The 8,762-nt window shown below is 49.7% G+C and overlaps 1 protein-coding gene across 1 annotated transcript; it reads left to right on the forward strand.

Annotated features, from left to right (window-relative positions):
- Window positions 1–596: 596 nt before the first annotated feature.
- Window positions 597–8,489, forward strand: LOC102833293 (chromosome unknown open reading frame, human C2orf72). Its single transcript, XM_006866736.1, has 3 exons — window positions 597–1,206; window positions 4,839–4,952; window positions 8,353–8,489. Exons 1-3 carry the CDS (start codon window positions 597–599, stop codon window positions 8,487–8,489), a joined length of 861 nt encoding a protein of 286 aa, XP_006866798.1.
- The last annotated feature ends 273 nt before the right edge of the window (window positions 8,490–8,762 follow it).

The following is an 8,762-nucleotide window of genomic DNA, read 5'->3' on the forward strand; positions in this document are numbered from 1 at the left end:
CGCCAACCTTTAAGTTAGTTGTTGTTGTGAAGTGCCATCAAGTCGATTCCGACCCATATCGACTCTGTGTAGGGTTTCCAAGGAGCAGCTGGTGATCTTGAACCACCGACCTTGTAGTTCAATCGACTTTGCAGTCTGACGCATTAGCCCACAGCGCCACACCAGGATTTGTTGTTGTTAAGTGTCGTGGAGTCGGCTCCGACCCATAGCGACCCTATACAGGGTTTCCGAGGGTGTAAATCTTTACGGGAGTAGAAAGCCTCATCTTTCTCCCTCAGAGCAGCTGGTAGTTTCGAACCGCTGACCTTAAGGTTCGCAGCCCGATTCGTAACCACTACGCTACCAGAGCTCCAGGACTAGGAGAGAGTAAAGAGTTTGCGTCCCCTCCCCCAGTCCCCCAGGGACCTGTGCACCTAGTGGGCTCTTGTTCAATATTTGCTGAATGAACAGGGACCAAGATAGGTGCCACGGGGAGGGCTGGGGCGGTGCGCTCTGGGGCTGTGCGCGGGAGCCGGTGGCTGCGGCCCTGGGGGCGTGTCCTCCCGGCCGGGCTTCCCAGGCAGCGCGCGGCGGGTGCAGAGGGCGGCGGCGGCGGCATGGAGCGCGAGCTGGAGACGCTGGCTGGCCGGCCCGCAAACTCAGCCGAGTCGCCTTTCCAGGCGCTGGTGGAGGCGGCGGGGGGCCGCGGGCAGGTGCTGCTGGTGGGCGAGCTATGGGAGCGCGAGCCGAGTCGTGCGCAGCTGCAGGACTTCGCGCGCGCCCTGTTCCCGCCCGAGCCGGTGCGGGCCAAGACGGGCGGCGCGGCGGATGCGGGGCCAGGTGCCGGGTGCCGAGCGCCAGGGACGCCGAGCACGCCCAGGCCGCTTACTCGCGCCATCAGCTCGCCGCTCGTCTTCGTGCTGTGCCGCGCCGCGTCGCTGGCTGCCCGGGGCCGGAGGCGCCGCCTTCGTGAGATGCTGCGGGACGTGCGCGGTCGGCGGCCGGTTGGCGCGGCGCTGGTCGCGGTACTGGTGACTGAGGCCGGGCCCGAGGACGCGGTGGCGCCCGCGTTGCAGTTGCTAGAGGCGCTGCTGCACGTCGTGTTTGGCAGCCAGGCTGGGGGGCCGGTGCAGGCGGTCACCTACAACCCCGGCCGCCCAGCCTCCAGCCTGGCTGTCCAGGCGGCCGCCTGTAGGGCCTTGCAAGCTGCCGGGCCCTGGAGACCAGGTGAGGCTGCACGGGGGTTCTCGTGGGGTTGCGGGGGGGGCTCCCCAGGCTGGACCTCTTTGAACTGGACCCGCTCATGGTGGCGCGGAGTAAATTGAGGTTCAGAGATGGAAAGTACCTAGCTCAGGGCCTCTCACCTGGAGCTGAGTGGCCCTGTCTCGGGAAGGTGGGAGGTTATGGGAGATGCAGAGGAAGACATCCACAGGGGGCGGCTCGTCTGGAGAGAAGAGCCAGGAGGGCCTTAGGAGGGGAAGGGGATGGAAAGACTTGGGTTGCTGGAAAACTGCTAGGTTGGGGCATTCGGCAGAACTGGAATGAGCGGTTGGTGGTGCCGAGCACAGCTTGGAGCGCGGCGTCTCGCTCAATGTGAGAACCTCGCAGGGTCTTAGCAGTAGAGGTTATAGGATATGAAGTCAGCGACTGAAAGCACTAGTCGTTCCTGGTTCCTTCCCACCCTGGTTGCTCACCCTCTCTTAAATTCCTGTGGGCCCCAGCTCTTGTTGTTTAGTGCCATCGAGTCGGTTCCAACCTATAGGGACCCTGTACAAGGTTTCCAAGTAGCGGCTGGTGGGTTTGAACCATGAGCTTGCGGTTCAAACCGACCTAGCAGTCTAGTGCATTATCCTGAAGTGCCACACCAGGACTCCTTAAATAATCTAGCGGCACCACCTAGCTCTTGTGGGTACCCCCTTTTCCCTGCACCCTCACATAAAGTGTTTCCTGCTCCCCAGCCATCAGCAGGTCCGAATCTGGTCTTGGGGCTTAAGATTTCACAGAACTCTCCAGGCTCCTAAGGACCCCTGGTAGTGTAGTTGGTTATCAACAGTTTGAATCTACCAGCCACTCAGCAAGAGAATGACCAGACTCTCTGCTCCTGTAAAGATTAACAGGCCCCGGAAACAGGGTCGCTGAGTCACAACTGACAGCACATACCACCACCCCTAAAGTGTGGTATTACATATAACTGGATCTGGCTTTCTTTGCACAGTAGATCCCTCCTGAACCTCCTTGGAGTGATAGCCCCCATCTGGCCTTTGCTAAACGTTACTGAAGGTTACTGCAGACTATGGCTGTTTTGTGCTTGGGGTCATTGGTGTGCTAATCAACTACCCACTGATTACAGACTTGGGGAGAAAGGGAGAGAGGGGTGCTTTCCTAACAGGAAGACCTGGCCTCCTTGGGTGAGAGGTGGGCCTCTTTCAATTTAAGACTGACCCCTACTCTCTCCCCTTGCCAAGACCTCTCACTCTTGAGACCTGGAGGAAATTTGCTCCGTTTAAAGACCAGTAACCGGCCTCCTGAATTCTGTTGTTACTTACTTGACATCCTGGGAATGAAATATTCGAGTGAGTCAGAGCTGACACTTAACAACAACAACAAATGAGTCAGGAACCGGAGTGGGCTGGCTGGGAGACCAGAAGCAGCTCTCAGACCCCTAAAGCCAAACCTGCTCTCACCTCCTCTTCACCGGGCCAACCCTCTCTTCATTTCCACTGGGCCTTCTCTTCTAGGAAGTCCTCCTTGACCCTCCTGTCCTTTTCCTTATGCTCTTTAATCCCTTGACAAGCAATACTGTCTTTGTTTGCGTTAATCCGCTTAATCACCACTATCTTCCCCATTCCCTGACCCCTCCCTGCCTGGCATGAGGAATGTGTGAATGAATCCTTAGTTTGACTAAGCCTCTTTTTAAGCACTTTGGTAATTTTAATACTTTGCAAGGAAATCATTCTCTGCTCAAATTCTTTTCTGCTTTTATAAAAACATAGTGAACCAAACAAACGATTTTTCAGGGAGCAGCACCTTATACCTACTTGGTTTTGGTAGGGCTGTTTGGGTTTTTTGGTGTGTTTTTTTTTTTTTTTAACATTTTCCCATCTCTTTGCTTGCTGCCGTAGACTTTTAGGTTGCTTGCCTTTTTCAGTATCTCTTTGCCCAATTTATGTATGGCACCTACATACTGAGTTATGCTAATTTCAAGGTCAGCAATTCCAATCCACCAGGTGCTCTGTGGCGAGAAAGCTGAGGTTTTCCAAGCCTGTAAAGATTTGGTAGCGTAGTGGTTACGAATCGGCCTGTGAACCACAAGGTCAGCAGTTCGAAACTAGCAGCAGTTCCGCGGGAGAAAGATGAGGCGTTCTCCTCCCGTAAAGATTTACAGCCTCGGAAACCCTGTGCAGGGTTGCTATGAGTCGGAACCGACTCCACGGCACTTAACAACAACAAAGATTTATAGCCTCAGAAACTCTATACAGGGTTGTGATGAGTTGGAAACAACTCTACGGCTCACCAACAACAACAACCCAACTGCAAGGAGCCCTGGTGGCACAGTGGTTAAGCATTTCACTGCTAATTGAAAGGTTAGCAATTTGAACCCATCTGGTAGTGTAGTGGTTACGAATCGGGCTGCTAACCTCAGGGTCAGCAGTTCAAAACTACCAGCTCTTCCGCAGGAGAAAGATGAGGCTTTCTGCTCCCATAAAGACTTACAGCCTCAGAAACCCTGTCCATGGTCGCTATGGGTCGGAAACCGACTCAACGGCACTTAACGACAACAACAACAACATATGAGTCAAAACCCCACCTAATGGCACCTAACAGCAACAACCCATCCATCTTTGATAGAAAACCCAAGAAGCCAGTCTTATTAAACTTGGGTCCAAATGAAGGTCTTGAGTCAAAATTTAGAGCAAGGATTTTCTAGTTTCTTGGCTGCCTGCGTTTTTTTTTTAAATGTTGTTCTTGTTGATTGTTGCAAATGTCTGAAGGCTATCAGGTCATCTCCAGAAAATTAGGATCAACTTGCAATTGTTATGTTTGCCATTATCAAAACACGATTACATCTATAATCCCTAAACCCACTGCCTTCAAGAAGGTTTCCACCCATAGCAACCTTGTAGGATGGAGTCAGTTCCGACTCATAGTGTCATAGCGACCCTGCATAGCGTTTCCGAGGAGTAGCTGGTGGGTTTGAATTGCCGACCTTCCGGTTCAAACTAACCTTGCAGTCCAGTGCTTATCGTACAGCACCACACAAGGACTTTTATATATGTTTATATACGTTGTTGTGAAGTGCCATCGAGTCGGTGCTGAACCATAGTGACCCTGTATAGGGTTTCTGAGGAAAGGCTGGTGAGTTTGAACTGCTAACCTTGAAATTCAAACTGACCTTGTGGTTGTGTGCTTATCCTACAGCGCCACACTAGGACTCCACATGTGTGTGTGTGATGGTAGTGGTGGTTGTGTTCTGTGGAGTCAGTTCCAACCCATAGTAACTCTGTACAGGGTTTCCGAGGCTGTAAATCTGTACGGGAGCAGAAAGCCTCATCTTTCTCCCGTGGAACGGCAGGCAGTTTTGAACTGCTGGCCTTGAGATTAGCAGTCTGACTCATCACCACTACGCTACCAGAACTCCATGTGTGTGTGTGTGTGTGTGTGTATTGGACTTTCTCTTTTTTTAAAAAAACTTTTATTGTGAGCCTACTTTGGCAAATCAGAACCTTTGTTTTCCAGTCAAATGACTGAAGTTAGGGCACTTGGCAGTAGAAGTGCTTGGTGTGCTGAACAGAAAATCACACAGTCTCGTCCTGCTGGAGCCAGCTGACCCTGCTTCTGGGGCTTTGTGTTTTTTGTAGGTGAGGGAGCCTGGGAGAGACCCGGCCTTCCAGGACTGCTGGCCTGCTTTTCTTGGGGTCCCTGGAGCCGGAGGAAAAGCGGGACGGAAGCCTCCTCCAGCGACCCAGCCCAGGGTGAGTGTCTTACTTCCCAGCTTCCTGGATTCCCAAGGCAGAGTGCTTGAAATTATGGGAGTGGTCCTGTGGAAACAGGGACCCTCGGGACAGAGTGGGATTAGCATCCATAGTGAGCAATGCGAAGTGCCCACAACCCCAGGTGAGGGCTCTTGCCCTGGGTACCTCTGGCTAATGAGGTAATATGGGCAGGGCTGTGATGTAGGTACTGGCTGTGTGTTGGGGTGCACTGAAATACTCAGGGGAGCAGGTTGTAACCAGCTGAATGGCTGTGATCTCCAGCCCCAAAGTATCTGGAAAAGTATAGCAAACCTTGGACAGTGTTTTAAAATGAACTTACTTCATCCCTTTTACAAACCATCAGGTGATGAATTCGTTTGCTACAGCTGTGTAAAAACAGATGCCAGCAAACTTAGAGGCTTGAAACAAGGCACATTTATTGTCTCACAGTTGCTGTGTGTCTCAAGTCTGAGTCCAGCTTCTCCCTTTCTCTGCTGAGAGTCTCACACTTCCAGTCAGGGTATCAGCTGGGCTGCGGTCCTTTCTGGAGCTCAGAGTCCTTTTGCAAGCTCACATGGTTGGTGGCAGAATCCATGTAGGAATGTGACCTCTGTTTTCTTGGTTCTTACTGGCTGTCAGCTGGACTGCCGTCAGTTTTAAGAGTCCTCCCCCTCCCCACTGCCAGCTCCTTGTCACAAGACCGCAGTAAGCATTGCAACCCACTTCTTCAAGGCCAGCAGGAGAATCTCACTCCCGTCTGCTAAGGAGTCATGTATAATGTAACGTGATCATAGAAAGGAAACCCCATCATCTTTGTTGACTTAATGGCTAAGCTCTTGATTGCTAACTGAAAGGTTGGTGGTTCAAATCCATCCAGCGACTCCGCCGGTACTCTGCTCTCATAAAGAATGGTTGTTATGTGCCTTCCAGTTGATTCCTGTTCTTAGGGACCCTGTATAGGGTTTCCAAGGAGCAGCGGGTGGGTTTAAGCTTGCGGCTAACAGTCCATTGCTTACCCTACAGCACCACACCAGGAGTAATTATAAGAACTGCAGCCTTACAAACCCCTATTGGGCTGTTCGGCTCTGTCACACGGAGTCAACTTCATAACACCCAACATCATCAGCAGCAACCATTACATAACCTTCACAGGTCCCATCCACATTCAAGGGGAGGGGGCTGTACAGGCCGTGTACACTGGGGGAGAGCTCTTGGAGGCCTTTGTAGAATACTGCCATCACAGGTAAAAGTTCAAAACATGCAAAAACAAAAAAAAGAGCAAATATTAGAAACTACTCACTTGATTTCATCACTCATTGCTAATTCTGCCATTCTTTTGGATATACACATATATACACACATATACACATATATACACACATATACACATATATACACACATATACACATATATACACACATATACACACACACACATACACACACATACACATATGTAGCGCTGTAGAATAAGCACTGGGCTTCTAACTGCAAGGTCAGTGGTTCAAGCCCACTCTTCGGCTCAAAGTCATTCCTCGGAAACACTATACAGGGTCACTAAGAGTTGGAATTGACTCAGCAGCACTTAATAATAATGACAACACACGTACATATGAATTCTGTTTAAACTTTAATAAATTTGCTTCTATAAAATTAGATACAAACAATCTACCAAATGCAACAGGTACTTAAAACATGTAATTGCAAAAGTGTTCACTTTCAACTTTTCCATCATCATTTTTAATATATCTGGAAATGAAAACGACAATAATTAAATAATTAAAGCGAAAGAATATTAACAATTTTATGTAACTCTTGGATAATTTTTCTTTCTGTTGCATATAATCAGTTGTTCTCATATAGAAGTGAATTTATTAAAATGCATATTGTACTTATGAACTATACATGTGTAGTTAATATATATAATTTTGTTGTTGTTAAGTGCCATCGAGTCAGTTCCGACCCACAGCAAACCTGTATAGGGTTTCTGAGGAGCGACTGGTGAGCTTGAACCACCGACCTTGCATTTCAAATCAACCTTGCAGTCCAGCGCATTAACCCACAGTGCTACCCCAGGACCCCATATATAAACATGGACTGTTACGCAAAGGAGCTCTGATAGCGCAGTGGTTACAAATCGGGCTGCTAACCTCAGGGTCAGCAGTTCGAAACTACTAGCAGTTCCGCGGGAGAAAGATGAGGCTTTCTGCTCCCGTAAAGATTTACAGCCACAGAAACCCTGAACAGGGTCCCTATGAGTCGGAACCAACTCCATGGTACACAACAACAATTACACATATATGGATTCCTAGTGTGATGTTGTAGGATCAGCACTGGACTGTGAATCACAAAGTCAGCAGTTCAAACCCACCCTTGGAACTCACTCAATGGCACTTAACAACAACATTACACATAGATACTACAGAGTGTTACAGCCTTCTCTTTCCATCAGTAATCTAACGATCATTCCATATAAGCCCTAGTGGTGCCGTGGGTTAAGCACTGAACTGCTAACTGAGAGGTCAGTCATTGAAAGCCACCAGCTGCTCTAAGGGAGAAAGATGAGGCAGTTGGCTTCTAGCTTCCAGCTTCCATAAAGATTTGCAGCCTCAGAAACCCTAGGGGACAACAGTCCTGTAGGGTCAGTGTGAGTTGGCATCAAGTCAGCAGTAGTGGGCTAGTGGGGTGTTAATCCATATCAACAGTTCTACATCTATAACTTTTATTTATTTTTTGTTTAGGTAACTATAGATTTATATGCTGTTGTACTAAGTAATGCAGAGAGATCCCACGTACACATTGCCTACTTTTCCATTGGTGACATCTTGCAACGCTATAGTATACCGTTATAGTTCAAATCACACCCAGGATGTTGCCATGGAGACAATCCTGCACCCCCAATCTAACTCAGATTTTCCTGGTTTTACTTGTACTCATTTGTATGTGTGTGGAATTTTTTTATACATTATCAGATTTAATGCCTACATCCCACTGTTTACTCAAACAGCCACCGTAAGGGCATGTTCTGCTGCCGAAAGAGAAAGCATGACTCAAGCTCACCTAGACAGTCAGGGAAATCTTTCCCTCATAGGGCCGTTGACTCAGGAGCTCAGGGGCTCATCAAGGACCTGAGTTCTTTGCTGGGATTCCTCAGTGTTGGTTTCCTCCTCAGACTGGTAGGTGGCAGACTAGTTGCTGTGGTTCCACTGAGGAGCCCTAACTATTTCCTTAGGATCAAATCCTCGAAGTTGACTTGCTGGGTCAAAGGGTAGGTGACTTTTCAGATTTTGCTGTCTTTCCAGTAGGTTTCCACTGGGCCTGGCTTCCTCCCCTTTAAGTCTAGCGTTCCCAGTCATGCATTTTCTCTTCTGATTGGCCACTTCCCTCTCCTGGGTTCCAGATCTCTTCCAGGATCCTGAGGAAGAGCTGGTGCTGACGTCTCTAGTTCCTAACGGAGACTGTGAGGATGCCGGGAGAAAGGCCAGGTACTGTGATGGAGCCCACACTGCCATGGAGCCCTCGGGAGACTCGAGATGAAGGCTGGATCCCAGCCACCCCTGGCCCTAACCCTACAGACTTCCGCAAGCTCCATGCTGACCCTGAGATGGTGGTATCTACAAATGCCTCATCTGTCTACCGGAGGCTGTCACGGTCACAGAATGACTCAGCTGAGCTGCATCTCGGGGGATGTGTCCCCGAGGACCTGCTCCCCTCTTAGCACATGCCTGTTCTGGGGCTACAGTGAGGTCATTTCCTCTTGGCCTCTGTTTCTCCATGCTGTGGAGACAGTTGGTGACCCACTGTGTATGG

The sequence above is a fragment of the Chrysochloris asiatica genome, unplaced genomic scaffold (assembly GCF_000296735.1).
Source record: "Chrysochloris asiatica unplaced genomic scaffold, ChrAsi1.0 scaffold00096, whole genome shotgun sequence".
In the NCBI taxonomy this organism is placed as follows: domain Eukaryota; kingdom Metazoa; phylum Chordata; class Mammalia; order Afrosoricida; family Chrysochloridae; genus Chrysochloris; species Chrysochloris asiatica.